The 23,206-nt window shown below is 37.1% G+C and overlaps 1 protein-coding gene across 1 annotated transcript in view; it reads left to right on the top strand.

Annotated features, from left to right (window-relative positions):
- Positions 1-158: 158 nt before the first annotated feature.
- Positions 159-23,206, top strand: part of KMT2E (lysine methyltransferase 2E (inactive)) — a 66,412-nt gene continuing 43,364 nt past the window's right edge. The window contains 3 exon segments of the mRNA XM_052791031.1: positions 159-515; positions 8,096-8,155; positions 19,094-19,278. Coding sequence (XP_052646991.1) covers positions 19,208-19,278 — 71 coding nt within the window. The 5' untranslated portion in view covers positions 159-515; positions 8,096-8,155; positions 19,094-19,207.

Here is a 23,206-nt window from a genome sequence, read left to right as displayed (position 1 = left end):
AGCTGTTCAGCGTAACGTGCAAAGCGCTGTTGTAAAATGGACACTGAGGGCTCGGCGGGCGCAGACTGCACTCCCAGCCCATAAGCAAAATGGCGGCTGTTTGGCTTCGCCTTGGTAACCCTGCCCCTGCCAGGCGGGGCGGGTAAGCCCCGTGCAGTGGGAGGGAGGGGAGAGCGGACGCCATTTTCCCAGAGAGAGGCAGTGACATAGAAGGGAGCGTAGGAGGCTGAAAGGAGGGAGACACGGGAGCAGCGGCGGCAGCGGGGTTTGTACACAGGTCCCAAGGCAAAGGCGCTTCCGAGCTCGTCCCTGTAGGGTTCTGCGCACTGAGCTAGGTTTGGGGGGAGGGGGGGTCTCCTCTTTCCTTTCTTTCTCTTTTCTTTCTTTTACCAGAGCCTGCTGAGGGTTCCTGCCTAGGGTAGGGATATCCGCAGTGGGGCTGTTGCATTGTTTTGGTTGGGATAGAGAAGGGGCTCAGCTGAGGGGTCCTGCTGCCTGGCCTGTGACCATTACAGGTGAGTCTTTGGTTGTTACCAGGGTATTCTGCTGTGGGTGCTTTGGGGAGGGGGGGTGGCAAAAAGGGAGTGAAATGCGATGGGAACGTCTCATTACCCTCGGTGCGAGTATAACTCCTTCCCACCCTGAAACATGTTTAAATTCTGTTTAAGTTGCCTTGAATTTGTTTTTGCTTTTGTGGGGTTTGGTTAAAAAATGGCAGGCTGTCGCTATATCTTGTGAATATGGCGGGTTACTGTAACTGGAGGAGCTGAGGAGAATTTTTTGGCAGTTACGCCAGATTTATGCATTATGCTTGGAAAAAGAGCTAGAAGGGGCTATTATGTGACAACATACACTTCCTTAGACTGGTGGTTTTCAGAACGGGTTTGTGTGTTATTGGGACTGCGTATTGAGTTCTATGAAGCTTGGGAAAACCTATTCTCTTCCTCCATCCTGTATATTTTTGCTTTGTGGTACTAAAATGGCTCGTTATAGGCCTAATCTCTCTGCCTTCCACACCCCCGCCTCTTTTCCTCCCTCCCTGCTAATATCTCCGCTTCGTGGTGTAACCTGGACAAACGGAAAGCAGTCCTCAAGAGTTTCTGTGCCAATTTAAAAGGGGATCATTCTCTCCACCCCCTTTCTTGAGGGTGTAAGTAGTTATATTGGTGCATACCTTTCTTGCTTTAGTTTCTGCAGCCAGTGTTGGTGTTCCTTGGATGGCATATTTCAATCTCTTTCTTAAATAAATATTGGTGGGGTAGACCCCATTGCTGCAGACGTAGGGGAGGAGAAACAAACGGTTCACTGTGTAGTACTAAACAGGGTAGAGAAACATAATATAGCCTGATTATAAAGGTCCTGTATTCCTCCATACTCAGCCATTAGGGAATGTGCAGTGGCTAAAAGCCCTGAGGTCCCTAAAATGGTACATACTACGTGTCGTTAAAAGCAGAAGTTTAGTGCTGCATCTAGATTTAGGAATGTTTTAGTCTGTTTATTTACAGTACCTTAAAGGAATAATAACGAAACGTTTTTGTTATCCAGGGCTCAGGTCAGAGAAAAGAAAGAGATATCCATGGCTGTACTTACAATGCATGATTAATTGATTATAATCACTATACTTTCAAAGTTACTTTTCAAAAAATGTGGAGCAAATTTTTTAATTTCCCTCTTTTGTCCTTTAGAGATTCTAAAAATGGCGGCCTGAGGCTGATGTTGTGGTAATCTAATCAGCTCGGGTCCTCCACACCCCATGCAGTGCATTTGTCTGCAGCATATTAGAGTCTTACTATGTTTAAATGAAAAGACTGTTCCCTTCAAATAACGTACAAAACATCTCTTGACTTTACTGCGATTTAAAAATGCTGTGTTCCAGCTGATTAATTTTATTGGTTATGTGTGTGAAAGGCAAGTGAACGAGACCACTCTTGTCGGGGAAAAGGGGGGTGGAAAGAGGCAACAGACTCAAGCAGCTTTTTTGAGGGGTGTGTATAGGTTACTATAAGGTAATAATGTCTGTCAGTTTAATAATTTGGAAAAGCTCCTGCATTTGTGATGGATACTGTACATCTGTCCATCCTATTAACGACATAAAAGCAGTGATACTTACCAAAATAAGTAATGGATTAAGATCACTAAAACAGCTAAATTCTTTGTGGAATCACGTTTGTGAACGTCATGTTCACCTTCCAGGAAATACCTTTGCTGGACATTAGGGTAGTAATTCCATGTATTCATAGTTTGAGAATACTAAAAGAACTTAATACTTACGGAAATAATGCATGTGAGATTATAACCTGTTACTTTATTAAGATGTGGAATTTCTTCTGCTACCATGTAATCTTGGTATTACATTTTTTTCTTCAATCTATTTTGTATATCGCTGTATAAATTTTATATGTGGTAATACACATACAAATACTGAGGCAAAGTGCAGTTCCTAACCTCTAATTTTCTTCCTAAATGAAATATGAACCTTTTAGTATCACCACTATAAATATGTTTGGGTGGGGGGAAGGGAGGTCACAAGGATTTATTATTTGGTAGTTGGTGTAGTGTACTCTGATACAAACTATGGAGGCTGTGAGCTGTATGTTTTAAGCGACAAAAAAAGAAATTTTTCACTTTTTTTTTTGGTATGCCTGTCTTTAATCTTGTCCTTGGTTTAATGAGGTATGAATTCCTATTCTAGTATAGCTTTGGAACCTTCTGGATTTAAACAATCAAAAGTGAGGTATTGAAATGGCAAAACCATCTTCAGTCTCTGAAGAATTTTAATTTAGATACTGTTCAGAAGCACTGATGTGTGGTTTAAGGTATATCTGAAGTTGAACAATAAGATAGTAAGACTTTTAGAGTGTTGTTAACGCACGTCTTTCATGTGTTTTGAGGGCAAAGGCTGAGTGATTTCAACCACCAAGTGATGCGTTAATAGTCCAGTAATGCATACTCCCATCATACTTTCCTTATTTATATAGATTTGATTTTTTTTAATGAACCATGCCTTACTCTGTTTATTTAAAAGTACATGAATAAGATTCTAAACAGTGTATGTATGGGCCTTTTTGGAAACCACCTTCTTTCCTCTCCCTAGGATTAAAGCTACTGTTCTTGTGAATAATTTTTTTAGCATTATGACTTAGAGGGCTACACGGCTCTGTGGTCTACATGGCCTCAGTCATGTTCTCGAGCAGAATTCTGATTCAAGATTAAAATGAAAAGAACATAATTTTGTACACTTTAAAAAAAGTGTTCAAGGGGGGAGATGAAATAAACCCAAAGATTGGAATAATCATACTCAAATTTTACAGCTTATCTTACAGACTGCAAATTTTATGCACTAAGAACCTCTTGGGAATTTTCAGATCTTCCAGAGTTTCCCTGTATGAGTTTTAGTGAGTCAGTTTGCCTTTGTGACTCAGTTTCTCCATTTGTAAAAAGAGATCTGTGTTTTGTTTTAAGAAGACAATATTACAAAGGAAATTCTACCTTTATTTTTTAACTCCATTGATGTTGATATGTTGAAGTATATTCATAAAAAATTAAATACACCCCACCCCCAATCCAACTAATAAAAACCTCTTGAAAGAGGGAGGGTTTGAAATCTAAACTTCTTTTTTTCAGGAGACAGTTCTGATTTACAAACATGGTGTTAAAAATGCAATAATACGGACTGTAGTTCTAAAACCGTTTATGTATCTTCAAGCTTTTCATATCTGAAGGAAAAATCTGCTTAACTGTCACTTAGACTTTTGGGTGAGCTTTTTTGCCATCTGGGAAATTCCAGAGGGGAAATAGTACTGGCTTTTTATGCTATATCTAGGAAAAGTTTCTCTTAGCACTAAAATTCAGATTACTTTTAGGAGTTGCATTACCTCATATCTTTGGTACAGTTTCAGCACACACAACCGTTAATATTCTGTTGGAAAGCAACAGAAATACAGAAATTGGTGTCACACTGAAGGCTGTAGTGTCTCACTAGTCCTGATCTCAGTTTGATTTAAGGACAGTCTTAATTTTGCTTGCATGTTAATACTAATTTTAGTAAGGACTATTTGTGGGACTTAGTTAAGGAGTGGTGCACGTAATTGTAGAATCATGGCATTGTTTTAAATAGATTAATGTAAATGAAGGTTTAATGAAAGTATTTTGCTGTGTTCGTGTAACATTCTAACAAAATTGGGGTTGTGGGGGTGGTGTAGATTGGTGAAGATATAAAATAAAACTCAATTCAGACTTCTGGAGAGATCCTGAAGAAGTCCATCTATGTTACTGGCCTTGTGTCTTCCATACAAATGAGCATTTGTGAATCTCTCAAAAGCAAATTTTGTTGGACAGTGTTTTTGGAACAGGTACAGTGTTTGAATGTTTCCACTGTGCAAATACTAGTTTTGATTTATTACTAAGAATGAAACTTAAGGCATCTCTGAATAAAAAAAAAGTTTCGGCTTAGTAGAATGTTAAGGAAAAAAGAAACCTTTTTATTCTTCTGAATTCTGGATTATTTAAAATACTAGTTGTAGTGGGCTTTCGAATGGTGCAAGATGAGTATTTCTAACTACATCAGTGTTCACGTTTTCTTACTAACCAAGAATTGTACCCACAAAAGTTAACCTAATCCCTTTGAGGATCGGAAGTTCTGCTCGTGACCTTCAAAACTGTAGCAGGGTTGGTTTTTTTTTTTTTGTAGTATGTTCAAAGACAAAAACTGTTGTTTGTTATACCTTAAAGGTAACAAGTTATTTAAAAGAAACCTTGTCAAGGTTTCATATACTTACTTGCTAGGAGATACTGACATTGTTTTTGTTCCCTCTTACAGATCTTAATGTGGTATTAATGAAACATGCGAGATTTTAAGCTCTGCTGGTTATTAGAAAAATTTAATAATTAAATCTGTAAAATTCTGAAGACAGTTTTTTTGTACAAAGTATATTTTTTTAACATGCCTGGCTTAAGTGCTTTCTTATCTTTATTTTTCTAAATTAAAATATTTGGCAAGAACTATGGTAAATCACAGTGTCCACTCAAGTTATGTGTTTCAAAAGTACAAATGAAGAATATATTGAAGTAGCACAGACATTGCATCCTGTGCAGGTAAAATGTGTTTGTTAGTTTTGCATATTTTATTGAAAGAGTGCTGTCTCTCCTTTTATGTGATAATTCATACATTGCTTAGATGGAGATGCAGTGTTGTAAAACTTAGCTGAGCCTTGGAAGGGACCTGCAGTTTTGCAAATCGGGCAAGGTATGGGAAAGCCAAAACAGTACTGATCTCATTTTAGAATTTAGTTTAAAGTTAACATTTTCAATATATGTAGATATTAAAATGTCATAGTGCAGGCTCAGGTTTAGACAAGTTATTCTTATTTGTAGTTGTGTTTTGTGTATTTTGTGCCATCATAGTATATGTAATCATTCACTTTTATATCTTTATCTCAAAACTAAATTACCGTCAAGTTCAAAGACAAGATGATAAAACTAGATTTTAATGACATTATTGTACTTTACATTACAATCTTAGAAGGAGGACCTGTAATCTATTGTCCATTGTTGGTTATTTCATCAGTCATAGAAAGTGATGAAATTAATATCCTATATTTACAAAGTGAGAATTTAAAATGTATACAGGATGGTAGGTTTGGATCTTTTACCCTGAGGAGCTCTGAATATTTAAATTGGTTCAGTGTTCATTACTCTTTAACTCTTCTAACTTGACTAGGTCTAAAGATACTTTTTTCTTTAACAGTGAGTGATGCACTTAACTTGCCTTGAGTAGACAAAAGGAGCTAACTCCTAATTAGTATGGTTATAATGGGGCTGTGTTTAAAACCGTATCACAAGACAGATGATATTCGAAGTCTAGACAGTTAATCCTGTCTTAACTGTTGGTTTAAAGAAACTTTTCTAATGAGGAATGTTTTTAGTAGGTTCTACTTAAACTGAAGGTGAAGACCCGAGAATTACAGCAACTTATAGCTTCTGGAGAAGGTATAGGGAGATTACACCTCTCATTTGGTAGAAACATGAATATTTTTACATATAACTGATAAACAATACAGTAGTTATTTTACTGGTTATAAGGATAAGGTTCCTTCCTCAGATGCTTTACCAAGCAATACAGCCAATTGCTCTTTTTTAGGGTAGAAATACTTGATGAGAATCTTACTCTTTAATATCATTATGCAGGATTTTTATGAATGACTGTAGTGATGTTTTTTTTATAATGTTCATTCTCTACTGTCTCTTTGCAATCACATCTTCTGTACTGGAAGACAAATAAAAGACAAACTCTGCATCTTTTTTCCCCTCCTGTGTGGCAGTAATATTGACAGTTAAAAGCTGTGTTTTGTGCTTCCTTTGCTGGGAAGAATTTCTTTGTTGTGTTTTTTCTAAGATGACATATTTCATCTTTGTTACTACAATTAAAAATATACACTGAGACCTCTGAAAATACAAAGGTATAAAGTTACAAATGCAGGGAATCTAAATTTCTTAACACAAATCAGTCAATATAGTTTTGCAAGGTAATTGCAATTGAAAAATGTTTTTTGTTGTCTTGAAAGTAGGAAAGATCTTTAGATCTTAAACTTCTGTATTTTTTTGGCCATCCTTGAACATGACAGTCTCCTTCATCTGTTCCCTCACCCTTTCTTGCCCTCTTTCTCCCAAAATCTGGGATTGAAATATTGAGCATTGAAATATTGCCAAGTTGTTACCAAGAAATATAGTCCAGGTTGGAACTGTGGTTAAAATTACATAAAAGAGTTCTTTTAACTGCTAGAAAGAATTAAGGTTTTTATTTGAAAGAGTGCAGCTTTCTGACTTGCTTGTGTTTAGATTCCTAGGCATAAGCGTAACAATTAAGTGAATGTCTACAAACTGCTTCCACAAGTAAAAGTAGAAGCGCTGTTGTGCTATTCATGTAAGTCAAATGCCACTGATGAAACAGGGGAACTAGTTTTTGGAATCTAAGTGAAAACATGTCAAAATAGAAATTTGCTTAGCTGAAATGTCAGACTTCAAATAAGTCGAAAAAATACTTCTTGTGTAGTAGATATCTAATAGTTACAGTAGACTCCAAAGTCTTAACTAAGCAGCATAGAAAAAGATAACTTAAATGAATTGTTTTATTTGATGTCATGAAGCCAGCAAAATACTTAGATTGTTGAAGGCAATACCAACATGTGTTTGTAGCCACATGTTTTCCCCCCAAAAAGCAAGGCTTTTTGGGGGGAGGAATATTGGGGCTTTAGCATTTAGACCTTCCAGTGAGTGAATCACCGTACCATAAGGTATACTGTTACATTTAATAAAAAAGAAAAATACTTAGCCCTTACAGTTGTAGACATGATTTACAGAGTATTCTTCCAGAATGTGGACTGTATATACTTGCAGAAACCCTTTATATTTTGAAATGTTTGTCAAGAATAATAACTTAAGGTAACAGGTGTAAATAGCGTTTGGAGAATAATTGGTAAGTCACAGGCATTTTGTGTAAGTTTAATTAACAGTTATTTAGCATTTTGTGGTAGGTGGAGAAAAATGTTTTCAGTAAAACAGTTGATAGAAAGAATGACTTAAAGCCAAGATCTTTTTACTGGAAAACTATTTGTTTTCTTAACCTTTGAATTTCTATTTAAAAGGAATTTCACATCTCGCAATGATACAGTATAATGCACTAATGTTAGGTAGCTAGTATATACTTCTCTAAGCAATATTGTTATCAAAAAGTAATTTTTTCTCTTACTCTTCTTCATTTGCTGTACTTGTCTTGTATTTTACAATTCCTTGACTCTCCAGCTCAAATAATTGATAGTTTTTGAATGGCTAGGCGTTTTTGTGTGTGGTTTATTTTAATAAGTATGGCAGGTGTTTAGTAAACTTAGAGACATCAAGTGATGGGCAGTTCATTTTCAATTCTGGGGGTTGATTTCTGTAAATACAAAACCTAAAATCTGTAAGCATTGTGTTTTTCTGTATACCTCTGCTTACTGCTTCTTGGATAGATTTCTGTTCAATAAACTAATTCTTACTCTTTCTGTAACTGCATTTACCTCTATTTCCCCTCTACCACTCATTCTTTTTCTCTTCCTAGTCCCATATTTTGTCTAACTTCCACTGAGAGAAGAAAAGGAGGAGTGAAGAGAGAGAAGAGGTAAGGGGAAGTCTTCCGTGTTTTAATGGACTGGCATAAATATTTGAGGAAGAGAGATCTCTTTCCATCACTTTTTCAGGAATACACAAGAGCATTCTTGAACCAGATAGTAAAGGGAAGATAGTCTATGGCTAGTGGAAACTAGCTCTTCTGTATGGCAGAAATTTTGCTAACTGACAGACTGATTCTAGGTTTATATTTAAAAGGGCAGCTTTCTTTCCACTCACTAGAGTTGGTGTAATGCATGTAATGACCTGTATACTGAAGAATTGATACTTACATGATGGAAACTCAAGTTTTTTATGCATGAATCTTGGATGCCATGGAGGATGCAGGGTTTTTTTTCTTCTTTGTTCAAGATCACCAACTCAAGACCAATTCATGAAGTTTGGCTGTCATTCCAAACATGACTGAGGTCTTGGTTGAATGTGAAGTCCTATATTTATTGTATCAGGATGTTCATAAGTATGCTAATGAACTCTTTACTTCACCATGCTTGTTCTTACTGTGTATTGGCACTGGATTAAAAGCAAAGTAGGAGGAGCCTTACCCTTTAGTAGTTTGGCTGTAATAGCCATGTTTATTAAATAAGTTGGTCTAATGATCACTAGGTCTCTGTCAGTACAGCAAATAAATTAAAAAACAAAAATTTGATACAGTTAGGAACATAGTACTCTTGAGATCTCTGAAGCTTAATGAAAATGCAAAAAGGGATGGAAAGGGGCAGCTATGAGCAGTGTCCTGGAAGAAGCAGGGAGAGGAAGCATAATGGTTTTAGCCATTATCTGTCATGTGTGTAACTCCAAACCAGCCATAGCAGGTACTTCCCCTGCCCCCCCTTTTTGGCTGGCTGACAGGGCACGCGAGAAGGAGGTGAGGTGGACCTGACTGCTGACAATGTGTGGGTCAGTGTGGATGGCATAAGAGGTTATTGAGGGGCTTGTGAGTCAGGCCAGGACCAGTTAGTACTGTGATGAGGAAGATGGGGAGGAAGATACAGCTATGAGAGGGATATAGAGAATATTAGGTCAGTGGGAATGTTTGGGCACAAGCTATAAATCTTTCTTTTAGAACAAGTTTTTTCTTCCATGTGATTTGCAGGAATTGGTCATTAATGGGTCCTAATTTGTATATTGTATTTGAGCGTGCCTACTGTGTCTTATTTTTATCTACTACTCTTTTTTTGTCTCAGCACAAATTTGAAGTAGACTGCTAACTTATCTGTTAGGTTACCATAGAGAGCAGCAAATAGTAGCAAAGGTCTGAATTTGGACTCGTAGCTGTTTCTAAGCCTGCATACTTCGTACTGCAGCTGCAGTGGTATAACATTTGGAAGTTGGATATCCCTCCTAATCTCTTAGCAAAATCTGTACCATGGTGGAGTATGTCGGGGGAAACAGAGAAGGAACTTCCTTGTGGGTAAGATTAGTCATTTATTCATGTATTCTGCTTCTAGGTCTGATTAAAGATGTGTTATCTCCTTAGAAACAGCCAGCAATAAATAAATATTCAGATTACCTTGATATATGTATTTATGCTGAGCATATATATGCTGCATGTATTTCTTCCAGATCTGTGTGTAGATACATAGGTACACTTATATATACACACGTGCACACAGAGTAGTTCACTATTTGAAGGATATCTAGAGTATACCATTAAAATGTCAGTTTCTATCACTAGTTTTCCAAATAACCTAACTATTGTATAGAGAAGATGCAAGTGCTCAGAGCAGTGGTAGAAAGCAGAAGTTTAGCAAAACATACAATTTTTTTTAGTAAAATCTTAATGTTTTATTCTTTGTAAACCCCCCCCAATTGAAAAAAAAATTAAAAAAAATTAAGAAGTTGGAAAAAAAAAAAAAAGATTGTAGGCGGGGAAGCCAAATAGGAAAGCTCAGTTTGTTGGCTCTGTGACAGTTCAGGGTAGTAGTTTTCACCCTGGATTTGTGGACTGTATGACACATTGTATTGATAGGTGAATTTTTACTTAGAAATTTCTCCTGTATAGATTGTGCTAGGGCATAGGTGTATCACCTTTTCTTAGATCTGTTCTTGTGGATTTCTTTGTGGGAAGGGTGGTTCCCATGACCACAGGTTAAAACTGTTGGCCTGTAAATCTCAAGGAAGGAATGGCAAGAATTGCTTTTGCTAATGATTGCAAAACATGTGTACACACATGATGTAATCGGGGGGAGAGAAGAGAAAAATGTTTAGATTGCATGCTCAATAAAAGGCAACTTATGTATAGAAGATGTTTAAGTGTTTGTCCTCTAAATTCTGTTTTTCCCTTTTTGCAGGGTATGTAGTAGGCTTGATTTGGTGTGTCTCAATTTTAAGGTACATAACTGTGTTCCTGTGTGCTATATTGAGTACCAGGGCTTCAAATATGTTTTTATCCACCTCCCCTTATAAAGAAAGAATTTTTAAGGGGAAGGAAGGCACCAGCATACCTTGTGGACTATTTTTCCTGGTGTGCTAAGAAAAACAAACGGAATACTACCTTTTGGTCATCTATATCTATTACCTGAGATGACTTGTATGAACAATTAACACCAAGATCAGCAGGAGTCAGCAGAGGTCTGAAAGCAGTAGTACAATTTTGGAAGTCTTTGGATCTTGCCCAAAAGACCCTGTTGAGATGGGAAACTCTAGTTAGTTTCAGAGTGATCCTGTGTGATTGTGGAGCCAACCTGGACCCACAGTAACATGAATTTTCTACTGGGAACAAATGGAAGTTGGAGTTTTGGTTTGGGCTTAGTGCTGTATTAGTACAGGTAGATTGCTTTTACATTCAAATAGACTTGAAGTTACAACCAAGTTAGCATCATGTGCTGGTTGAACTGAAAGGTCTTGCTTGACTCGAGACTCGTGCAATGAGTTCGTGTATTTTACATCTGAATCGTTTTTATCTGTAAATCTGAAAACTCTTCTATACCCTTCCTCTTCTTCCTTGGCCCATGCATGAGTGGAAAATTGACTGTACAGATCACTTTGTTTCAGTGGTTTGATCTGTTTGTTCCAGTAAGCCTCAAGTTAATTCCCTTAGATTTGTACCCATCTCTTAAAAATGAATCTTTATGTATACTGTGTGTATTTTGATACTTAAATACTGCTCCAGGAAATTGTTACTAATTTTTTGCCTGTATTTAAAGGGTATGAGGCAACGGATTTACCAGTACTCTTAGTTTAGAAAAAGAGAGCCTCTTCTGTACTTGTGATCAGGAAATAAACTCTGCTTAAACACGGAGTGAACTGCCCATTTCCCCGTAAGTTGGTAAACACAGGCTATAACTTTTCATATGTTCAGGAGTGATGAACTGCCTGTTTCCCCATAAGTTGGGAAACACAGGCAGTAACTTTTCATATGTTTAGGAGTGATAATTAGACGTTTCAGCTACTCAATTCACTAAATATGGGTAAATTATCACTTTCACCTTCTACATATTTTGTAATATGTATTTGAAGTTATATAATTTTGCTTTTAAGGAAAGACAGTTGGCATATGTAGATAGGTTAGAAGGTTTTGATTAAATTTTTTTCCCTCTAGTTATGTATATTCTGTATATAGACGTTGTGGAGATGCAGAGCAGACACAGTATAGAGATGGTAATTTGGTTAGTATACTAATCTTTCTGCAGTGACATTAGTTAAGGACTTTGAGGTAAAGGTGCATGCATCAGTGTATGTATTGGGTTTGTGTGGCAAGGTTTTGGTAGTGGGGGAGTTACAGGGGTGGCTTCTGTGAGAAGCTGCTAGAAGCTTCCCCTGTGTCCCATGGAGCCAAGGCCAGCCAGCTCCAAGATGGACCCACCGCTGGCCAAGGCTGAGCCCATCAGTGATGGTGGTAGTGCCTCTGGGATAATGTATTTAAGAAGGGAAAAAAGTTGCGGCAAGCACAGAAACTGCAGCTGGAGAGAGGAGTAAGACCATGTAAGAGAAACAACCCTGTAGTCACCAAGGTTGGTGAAGAAGGAGGGGGAGGAGGTGCTCCAGGCACCGGAGCAGAGATTCCCCTGCAGCCCATGGGGAAGACCATGATGAGGCAGGCTGTCCCCCTGCAGCCTAGGGAGGACCCCATGCTGGAGCAGGTGGATGCCCGAAGGAGGCTTTGACCCCGTGGGAAGCCCGTGCTGGAGCAGGCTCCTGGCAGGACCTGTAGCCCCATGGAGAGAGGAGCCCACGCTGGGGCAGGTTTGCTGGCAGGACTTGGGACCTCACAGGGGACCCACGCTGGAGCAGTCTGTGCTTGAAGGACTGCAGCCTGTGGAAGGGACCTGTGCTGGAGCAGTTCATGAAGAACTGCAGCCTGTGGGAAGGACTCATGTTGGAGAAATTCATGGAGGACTGTTTCATGTGGGAAGGACCCCACGCTGGAGCAGGGGAAGAGTGTGGTGAGTCCTGCCCCTGAAGAGGATGAAGCGGCAGAGACAATGTGTGATGATCTTAACCTCCATTCCCCATCTCCCTGCGCCGCTGGGGGGGGTAGGTGGAGAAACCGGGAGTGAAGCTGTGCCTGAGAAGAAGGGAGGGGCGGGGGTAAGGTGTTTCGAGATTTGGTTTTATTTCTCATTACCCTACTCTGGTTGATTGGCAACAAATTAAGTTAATTTTCCCTAAGTCGCGTCTGTTTTGCCTGTGATGGTAATTGGTTGGGTGATCTCTCCCTGTCCTTACCTTGACCCATGAGCCCTTGGTTATATTTTCTCTCCCCTCTCCAGCTGAGGAGGGGAGTGATAGAGCAGCTTTGGTGGGCACCTGGCCTCCAGCGAGGGTCAACCCACCACAGTATAAAATCTAAATAATTACTTATCTAAAACCAGCACTGACTTCCTCTCATGAAATACTCAGCCTAATTATAGGCTAATCTAATCATAGTTAGATTTTTCTCCCTTAAACTTCTGCTCTGCATTTAGGGAAGCCCTAGTAATTTTCTGCAGAGGCATTCTGTGATGAAATCCCCAAGTCTTGAAACATCTTTTTTTTTTTTTTGTAATTGTGGAAGGGTGTTGACTGATAGAGGCAATTGCTAGAAAAAATTAGTGAAGAACTTCAGGTGTATATTGAAGTCATAAAAACAGGAACAAAAGACTCTATTTTTGTAATGCCTAGTGATGTGAGAAACTTGAACTGATGTAGCGATCAACTTGCTAAAATTAGTGTAGTGTTTTGTGTACATGGAAGATTCTTAGATTTGACCTAAAAAATAATTTATTTGTAAGATTAATTCATGATTTCACTGATGTCCCTTTATAAATTAGAAAACAAATGTTGTATTGCACCTTGCTTCAAATTCTATTCCTAACTTTTATAGTGGATTTTTTTTTCATTTTTAAATGTTTTTTGTCTTTAGTATCTATCATGTGACAATAAAAACTGGAAATTGATTTATGGGGAAAGAAAGGCAAGGAACAGTGTCATTGTCTGTGTAAAAAGCTGTCAGATGTACTAAGAAGAATAACAAAACCAGATTTCATTAATTTTTTTTCTCTTTTGGTTTTTGTAGTGTTAGGGTAAATGTGGATTAAAAATAAACCCAAACCAAAAGAAAAAACCCACATCGTTATGATAATGTGGGATATTAACTTGATATATTAATTTCTCTTCAGGATTTTTTTATCATTAAGGCAAAAAAGTTGTTACTGGTGCTGCCACTACCTCTTGCCTTTGATTTTTATGAAAAGTTTTGCATCTGTGAACCCAGATGGGAGCTTTAGTATTCTTACACATACAGCATATGTTCTAGCAGGCTTCCTAGTCCTATTCCTCTTCCCTCTCCCTTCTTAAAAAAGGTTAAATGTCTTGCAGAGGTGAGCTACCAATGTAGCATATAACCATGTGAGTTATACCCTTCCCAGTACAGCAAGTACTGTTTGGTTTCTTCTGGCTTGAAAAATATGCTTCATGATTAGCAAAAATAAAGGTAAATCAGAGTCTTCTGATCAGATTTTTATTGTTACTTTCTGTTTGAATGTAAGTACTGGGAACTCAGTTTCTGAATTTATAAAAGAACATGCAAGTAAAAGTAGTTAAATGTTTTTAAAAAAATACTTTTCCTACCTTCTTAGGAAAAAAAAAAGAAAAGAAACAAAAAGAAACTTATATGGAAAATGCCATGAAAGAATTTGTCTGGACTCTTGACACTTAGAGGATGATTGATAGCTGGGATTATGAAACCTTGTTGGAGTCATCTGGACAGTTTGGCTAGACTTCAAGTTCTTATTTTTCAAGTGTACTTTCTGTCTAGGTGATCTATCATCTGCTTGTTTCCTGAAACTGTTCTGTAGAGCTTTTGATGGTCCTACAAGAAGCAAGTGCAAGGAGGGTAAAAAGACATGCTGATAAAGTAGGCCTGGAGTTCCTTTCTGCCAACATCTGATCATAGCAACTGGATTTTGTTTTGAATGTTTGGACCCTGTAGGATTAGGTTTAAAAATACTAGATGTACTGTCAAGAGATTACCCATTTACCTTCTGATTCAAGAATTGAGCCCTCTATATTTGTGGGTTTTTCCTCCTTTGTGTACCAGTGGAAAAGCTAAGTTTTTTCTTCTGCTGTCACACGCTTGATCTTAGAAGGACAAGGCAGAAAGGAAACATGTGGTCTTCGTTAGACCACAGAATAATGTTGTGTAAGTGGAATACCTCAGGGATAATATGTAAGTTATTTTTCTGTTGTTTAATGCATAAATGATGTTCTTTGTACAAAGCCACACAGATTAATAATTTGGAACGTATTGTGCTGTTATACTTATGTTGTTAGAGCACAATTAATTTTAAAAAAAATAGTTCTGATATCATAAAGTGGATCATGAGAAGTATGGTGAGGCCTCAAATATTTTAGACTTGATATGGCTGTTAAGTCAAAAAGCTCCTGTGTATTCTCTAGAGAGAAAAAGAACTGCCATAGAAAATGTGAACCAATGTGGTTGAATGGTAAAGTGTGAGAAGTTTCTTCCAGGAGGTTGATCTTGTGCAAGATAAATATTTTAACCAGATCGAACAAAAAGTTTTTTGTTTTTTTAAGATGAAAATTGTATTATTATGGCAAGGTAAACTTCTTAACTGCAATTAAATTAAAGCAAAATTTCTTCAAATAAGGAATGTGTTTTCATATAATAAAGCTGTGCTGATGGGGTGATAATGAAGAAAATCTGATGAATCTAAGAAATGGCCAAAACTCTTTCAAAGCTTTTACAGTGTGTTATCACTAGAAGAATAGAGTGGGCCCTAACAAAATTGGAGGTCCTCTGCTGTTGAGATGAAGGTATGGTAGATGAGCTACTTTGCCCAATAAAGAGCTGATCATTGAACTTTAGACCAGCAGTTTTTATATAGTGCCTTTTAACTATATGACCCTGAAATTAACTGGACAAACCAGTGTGGTCTTTCTAACTTTCAAATTCATGTACTGCTTGAAGAAAGATTTTCTTAAACAGTAAGTTGTGTATAATCTGCTTGGATTGTAGGAAGACTTCTTCTCTAGCACCCTTATTTCCACTCCTCCTGGCCAATTATTTAAATGAAATGCACCTATGAAAACAGTTTCTTTAGAAGGCCATGGGTGACAGATTGTCAGAGTTCTGAAAGAATAATGACTTGAAATAGATGGGTACTTGAAGAAATTGGAAGGTACCATATTATGATAGCAGATAGTGTTTTATGACTCATCTAAAATATCAAGCTTCAAAGGATAAGCAATCACATTTAAGATGGATAAGGAAGAAAGTTCCCCAGTGGTTACACTATTTTCTGAACTTTCCAATTTTTGTAGTATAATCCAATAAAAATACTGGGAATATTTTAGTGTGTCATGACAATACTTCTGATTCTGACATGAGAGAAAATACTTTCCTTCATCCCAAATCTGACATCACTGTAATGTTCATCACTGGATGGCCTGTAAGGTCACAGTTCTGTTAATACGTGGGCACATAATGAATTTATCCTCGGTCTCCCCCAGCCCCTGTCACAGGAATTCATTGAGGATGGCTACTCATAAATAATGAACTATGTTTGTTTGAATTAACTTGGCTGTGTAGGTATTGTGAGCCGGTGACTGCCTCCATTATTCCATACTTAACTATAGGCAGAGGAAAAGCATTGGAGGGTTCTGTGCATATGTGCGTGGTGAAGACCTGAAATCTTAAGGTGATAAAAAAATAATGAGGTAGTATTACAATCATATTCTGCTTCCTTTTAGATGAAACAACTTCTGTTTAATGCTGTTTGGCAAAATAAATTTGAGTTCCTCAAGTCTCTGATTTTACTCAGTATAGATTAATCTCTTTTTGAGTGAATTCTGACTGAGGCTTAAAAATGTATTTCAATAGCTTGCAGTAGGGTGAGAAGTTCTGTCTTGGCTCGGTTCCTTCCCCACCTTTTTTTTTTTTTTTTTTTTTCCTTAAAAGAGTCATGATGTATTTGCGCGGTCAGAGATGATGGCATTAATTGGGCCATGCGTTAGCAAATTAGTTTTCTCTATATACATAGCTCTAAAAACATATACATAGCTCTCTTCTTTTTCTGCATTGTTTAAAAAAAAAAAAAGGCCCAAATGTCGCTTGATTCTCAGATTTGGTAACCACATCTCTTCTTTCTGTGTTCACAGTGAAGGTCACTTGAATATAAGATAATTGGTTAGCCTCAGTTCTATGTAAGTTTGCAGATGTTACAGCCTGTGAGGCCGCTAAGGCAGGTTCTTCACTTCCATTAGTGTCCCGGCCATTTTTTCTACCTGGTCAGAAGTGTTTAAAGAAAATTCAGTTAAGAAAAAACACACCACCACCAAAAGCAATTTTAAGTGCGAGAAACTTCTATCTAAGTGAGGACCTTGTTCCCAGGCAGTTGTGTCCAGTATGTCTTTTAGACCTACTTTGAAACACACTGAAACTGTTCTTTAGAATTATCTAATAACAAGCATAAAATAAAATCTTTATTATGCTAATGATTTGTTAGCATAGGTGGAACTGCAGTTGCTAGTGGAAGAACCCTTTAACCTGTGATAGCTGATTTACTTGGACTAAAAAAGTTGATGGTTTCTTTTCAGTTATTGGGTAGAAATTAATAGAAATTTTTTACTTTTTCAGAAGAAGAGAACTAAATGGTAAGCTGATGTTTCCTGTAAGTTGTAGATGAGGCCATTCAAGGTTCTACTCTATGAGTAAACTATATGGTGGCAGAATGAGTGCTCACTTAAACTGTAAGAGGGGCTTGGGGTTTCTCCTATGCCATCTACTAAAAATATTCTATACCTGCTTTTGGTTTAACAGGTTTTTCTTGCTGCTTATTCTTGAAAATATTGTGTTTTCCTTAATTTTATGCATAGCTAGTGATACAGTTTGACATTTGTGGTATGTGATAAGAAAATGCTCAGTATTTAAATGAGGAAAACAAGATATCCCAACAGCTAGTTGGCCTGATTGCTTTCCAGTGCATTGTATTTTGTGCCTTGTGTAATGTGACCAAAACACAACTTCTGCTGTCTAGTGGGAAAATGAACTGTAGAAGGTTTAGGCGCTTAAGAGCATGCCAAGATGTTTGATGTTAATTGGCAGACTTCAGTAGTGAGATAAAATTGAAGAAGTTAGATGAAGACTTGGTGCCAGTTCGTACCTTAGAGAAGCCCTGTAGATGCCACTTCCTCATCCTGAAGATACCAACTTTATCAATAAAAGGAGCAAATTCAGATTTAAGTCCACAATGCTTTTCTGAAGCCCTTTTTATAAGTACCCCATTTTTCACTGGAGGCTTGTTAGTTGTTTCTTGGCAATCTAGTGTTTGGCAAGGATGAGCGTGTTTAAAATACGTTGATCTCAAACCTGTTGGGCTTTTGTAGACTTCAAGTAAGATACTACATTTTGTCAGATGGGAGAAGTGTATTTATTAGGCACTGTATGTGCTTCATTGCAAAGTGGTCTATGTCCTTGCAATTTTGACATTTTGGAAGGAGTTTGCAATTATTCATTATGCAAGGGTTGAAGATGGGGGTATTTTGCTTCAATTACCTAGTCACTTGTGGAAAACCTTGTCTATATTAGGCTATAAAAATGCATTAGTTTACTAATCTGTGAATAGAGATAGCTGAGGTGCTATGTACATCTCCTCTCGTGTACTTGGTTGGGTGTTCGGCCCTACTTGGTAAGAGGAATGGGAGACTAGTAGTAACTGGCATACAGATAGGATTGTTGTATTCACTTGTGCGAGTCAAGCAGATTGTAGCTTTTCTCTACAATTAAAAACTACTACTGATTCTTTTTAGTTTACTACTTAAAAAAAATCACTTCTGAAAGTGGCACCTGATGGGTATAATATCTTCTGATGGTGATCTATTACAATGAGATGGAAATTGTTTCATATCATTATTGTGAATCATTAGAATGATTTTGGTTTAAAAAAAATACTGAATGGAAGTTATGACATTGTTTCTTTTGACATCCTTAGTTTGTATTGTGGACATTGAAAGTTTGGTTTTAAGTGCAAAGCAGAAGTGAACAATGCTCTCTAAGAAATACTTGAAAAATTCTGTAACCAGGTTTCTATTGAAAGGTACAGCAGCTGGGCTCTGACAACGCAGAGCAGTAAGCAGATGTACTTCACATTCAGTAAGTTTGCCATAAAGTGAATCTTTGTCACTTCACTGAATGTGATGAATTATTTTTTTTTAATCATCAATTTAAATGGTAATATTTTTGTCGGTTTGTAATATTTTTAAGTTCAGGCCTTAAGATCATCACAGTCTTAAAATAAGTGTATTTGAAGTTAACAACTTTTAAAGAAGATTGTTTTTCTTTTGCTTGTGTAAAATAAAAAAATGAAATCATTGTGACAGATAAAAGTGATTTTTTTTTTTTAAATACATGATGTAAAATTGCCTGGTTTTAAAGTGAATTGACTCTGTCTTCTGCTTTTTCTTGTTTTGTTTTTTTTTTTTTTAACAGGGTTTGTGGATGCACTTAGATGTTTGCAATGAGCACTGTGGCTGGCATGCCCCAGTGTTTTGGATACCAATGCATAGGACTCCGTAGTAATCGAATTTATCAGAAACGAACGTCATGAGCATAGTGATCCCATTGGGGGTTGACACAGCAGATACTTCTTATTTGGAAATGGCTGCAGGCTCAGAGTAAGTATGTGAACGTAATTTGTAAGTTTTCTTATCTTTTTGTTTTTATTATTTTTTCCTTAGTGAGTACTTTTTGAATTCAGTTGGAGAGGACTTAGGAGTCTCCTTAGTTTTATTGAATTTGTAATTAGTTAAATTAATAACTGTCACTTTATTTTTAAGTGAGTTTTTTCCTCTTCAGGGAGAGCAAAGGAGAGAAGCTAAACTGTTCTACAGATGCATATTTTTTTGCTTATCAGACTGAGAAATACAGATGCTGCCTGGTTTGCTTTTCATGCTTAAAATATTTTGTAATTTCTGTTTCCTTTTAACTATATGTAAAAAAATAGTTTTGATTTCCCATTTTAGAAAGGTAAATTCATTTGGTGTGGTAAATTGCAAGAAGGTGGCAGTAATTAGACAAGGGTGTGCCTTTATGAAAGTTGAAGGCCTGTCTTAATTGTCTCATACCACGTCTTCACAAAGTTATTTTATATTGAAAAGCTAGTAGAAATTCACTTGTTAATCATTCATTTCAGTTAGTAACTGTGTATAAAGGATTACAAAGAGCCAGTGAAATCCTGAATTCAAGAAAATCTTCCTTTGCATGAAATAAGCATAGTGAATTACTGGGGTTTGGGGCGGGGGCTTGCTTTGGGGTTTTTTTTTTTGGGGGGGGGTGTTGGTTTGTTTTGGGAGGGAGTTGTTTGGGGGGGGTTGTGGGGGTGTGGGGGTTTTTTGGTGTGTGGTTTTGTGTTTGGTGTTTTGTTTGGGTTTTGTGGTTTTTTTTTTTTTCCCTTTAGTGGTGTCTGAATTTGTAGAGTATTGATAGGCTAGAGTACAGGTCTTGTTGATCTCTGACTGGAGATTTTTGCTGTCAAACAAACATCTTTCCATGTGTGTAGTATTGACCTGGCTATTGAATGTTATGAGAGGAGAAATAGCATTTTGGACAACTTGGTTCTTTGAGAGGTGAAAGACCAAGGTGGTCTTTCAACTTTTACCAGTGTACATAGGTATATCATCCTGTTGAGCTCTGTATATTTCAGAATAGTATCTGCATTTTTTTTTTTCCTCTGTATTTTTCTGTTGCTTTTGCATTAGTAGAATATATGACAGGTGAGTTTTTTGGGAAGAGATGGGTGTCAAAAGATACTAAACTTTAAAGATCAAGAGAGTTTGTATAAGGCACAGTGAATCTTGTATACTTCTTTGCATATACATATGGAAAAAAAAACCCAGTTAATTTATTAGATCTAATAAAAATGTTAAATTCATCATTAATATCAAATTGGGTTTTGGTTTGTTTTTTTAACCACTTGAGGTGCTGTTACTCTTTGCCTTCCTCTGAGCCTTTCTGTAGCAACGTTAAAGACTTTCCCTATCTTTGGTTACCACAAAAATCCATTTGCTTGTTTTAGATATTGAAACAATGGATTAGACTTACTTTACATACATGCTTGAAATCTTTTGTAAATCAAAAATAAATTTCATAAAGTGGTCCTTCATTTAACAGGTGCATTGAATAAATAACATGAATTTAAATAGCTTACACGCAGTCTTTGCTTGAGAGTGTGTGCTAAGTAATGTTACTCCGTTTAAGAAGCAAATGGCTTTCCTTCCAAACTTTGAAAATGTTACACACTGTGAGCAGAACTCTTGCACAGCTTTTTAAAGGGAAGTTTGTTTTCTGTGCTTTCAGTTATATATGAGGGTATTCTAACTCTGCACCATTTATCTGAAGAAAACCAAGAATTTGCAATTTGAAGCTTTTTGTCACATTAAATTTTGAAAGTTGTTTTGTTGAACTCTCACATCATGAACGCTAGTTTCCTTGGTGCAGAAAATTTTTTAACTTGAGTGACCCACTCAGCTCTTTTCATTATATTTTCCTGTGGTTTTCTTTTATGTTTAGAGAAGGTCATGGTTCCCAAGGTTGCTGACATTCCTTGCAGATGCAGCATGCCATGCTGAAATTAAAATGAATAAATATAGTTGTCAATATAAACAAGATAGAGTTCACAGTGTGTTATTTGCTTGATGCTGTGGCATAGCGGCCCAGTTAGGAACTGCTTTTCTTCAGATGTTAAGTGACTGTTACCAATTAGATTAATTCTTGTCATCCCTGCCATACTTATGCTGAAAAACGTGTAGCTACATGATTGGCTTAAGCTTATTTAAAAGCCATGCCACTCTCAAAAGAAGTGTGACACAAAGGTGTGTCCCTAACCTACCTGCTTATACAGTTGTAAACCTTTGCTGTCACCATCTATGTGATTTACATGGTGTTTGTACATTTTCTTCCAGAGAATAGCGTGTTGGATATAGATTGTATTGATAGCGGTCATATATTGTCTTTGACCAAGTTCTGGGGTTTTCCTGAAAGGGAGGAGTTGGAATTTCTTCACTGTGACTGACAGGTCTGGTATTGCTTCATCAGTTGCTGAAGTGTGAACAAACACAAGAATGGGGGAATGGCAAACCTAATTACATAGAAGGAGCCCAGGAAAAAACTTCTGGCTTAGTGCAATCTCTTAGTGCTGAGATATTTTTCCCTATGTGTCAAACTAAGGGATAAGCCTATTAAAAAGATGGATAGTTCACGTGATTACATAGTTTCACATATTATTTTAGTAATTGTAGCAAATAGCTATGTGGAGAATAACTCTTACTAAAAGGTTTGAATGTCTTAAAAATTGGGTGAAATAGTCTGTCTCTTATCTTACTTGTACCTAAGTGGGCTCTCCAGTGGTGGATTGATCTTCATAGTGCCATAGTAGTCAGAACACACATATAGTTTGCCTTTGTTTGTAAAGGGCTTACTAAAGATGAATATGTATGACTTCTTACTGTTAAAGACCTTGTAGTAGTAAGCAGAGCCAGCTGCTTTTGAAGGTTTAGAATGCGCTTCCTGACTTAAGGGAGCGTTAGTCTAGGTTAGAGCATGAGCATAAGCTACACATTGGGAAATGCCATGGATGGTACTGCTCTCCTTTTTTTTTTAATACCTGTCTGTGGTTTTTAGAGCAAAGGCCTATATAGTGAACCTAACAACCACAGTATATGGATCCCTGTATTGAGTTCAATATCCAGGAGAAAAGATTATGAACATTGTTGTAGTCTTAAATAAATGAAAACCTACCCTCCTATAACTGTTGTTGAAATAGGGATTTTTTTAATTTTTTTTTTTCTTAAAGTGTTTTAGGACAATGGGAAGCTTGCCGTTTCCCTACAGATGGTATCGGGCCAGCCTATACTTGTAGGGCCTGCTATGAGATGCTTAGGTAGCAGAACCTACCCTGTGGTAGGGAAGTAGTGCTCAGTTCTTTGTTGTCTAGGTAGTGTGAAGCCCATCAGATGTGTTTGGTTAGATGAAGTGTTTTGAAATAGAAAATACTGTTTTTCATACAAAATATTTTACATTCCTTTGAGCTGACCTTCAGCCAGATACTGCTGAGGTGTGCTGGTGCAAAGGGAAGACAGACCTGAACTCTTGAAAATTAGACCTATCAAACTGGTATATGGCAGATTGATGCTGCTGAAGCATGCTTGGAAGCAAGAGGTTTCATTTGGAGTTTTGACAAATGTTTTCAGGAAGGTACTATTAGCTAGAGTTTTCATAGCCTAAAGCTTGGATACCCACCTGCCTTTGAAAATTTTATTTTTAGTGAGATTTTCTTTCCCATTCGAATACCTACATTTTTATAGAAGTGATTGGTGGCCCTAAATTCTAAGACTGATTGTGTATTGGGTGTTAGTCAAAAAACACTCCCCCCCCTTTTTTTTTTTAATTACAGGGTCAGAAACAAAACAAGTATTTAAAAGGGTTGGGGTGGGGGAGATGGGATTTCTTAAAGGTGAATTGACTATTGCTTAGAATGGTTGATAATTGATTCCCTTAATACAGGTTAACTATAAGCTTGTAGGGATTGAGTTTTTGTGAACTATC

This window comes from Harpia harpyja, chromosome 6, assembly GCF_026419915.1.
Source record: "Harpia harpyja isolate bHarHar1 chromosome 6, bHarHar1 primary haplotype, whole genome shotgun sequence".
NCBI lineage: Eukaryota > Metazoa > Chordata > Aves > Accipitriformes > Accipitridae > Harpia > Harpia harpyja.
This window is presented reverse-complemented; position numbering and strand designations above follow the sequence as displayed.